This window comes from Corvus brachyrhynchos, unplaced genomic scaffold, assembly GCF_000691975.1.
Source record: "Corvus brachyrhynchos isolate BGI_N302 unplaced genomic scaffold, ASM69197v1 scaffold692, whole genome shotgun sequence".
Lineage (NCBI taxonomy): Eukaryota > Metazoa > Chordata > Aves > Passeriformes > Corvidae > Corvus > Corvus brachyrhynchos.
The window spans coordinates 6,631-6,869 of NW_008236762.1; the positions used below are offsets into that span (position 1 = coordinate 6,631).

At 65.7% G+C, this 239-nt stretch overlaps 1 protein-coding gene across 1 annotated transcript in view; it reads right to left on the bottom strand.

Moving 5' to 3' along the window:
• Window positions 1–239, bottom strand: part of ARSA (arylsulfatase A) — a 4,435-nt gene that overhangs the window by 1,613 nt on the left and 2,583 nt on the right. Inside the window, exon 6 of the mRNA XM_017727123.1 lies at window positions 3–217. Within this exon, the coding sequence (XP_017582612.1) occupies window positions 3–217 (215 nt within the window). The remainder of the gene's footprint in view (window positions 1–2; window positions 218–239) is intronic.

Below are 239 nucleotides of genomic sequence, written 5' to 3' on the forward strand. Positions count from 1 at the left end.
ACTCGGCAGGAGCCAAAAGCCGCCAGCCCCTGGATCTGCCCCGATCCAAGGATCTGTCCCCCAGCTCCAAACTCACCTTCCCCGAGCCAAAGAGCAGCGGGCTCAGGTCGAAGCCATCCAGGGCCACCTTGGGAAGGGCAGCTCCGGCCAGGGCGCTCAGGGTGGGCAGGATGTCCAGGGTCCTGGCCAGCTCGTGGGTTACTCCTGCCGCCGGGAAAAGTCCAAGCAGCTGATCCCAC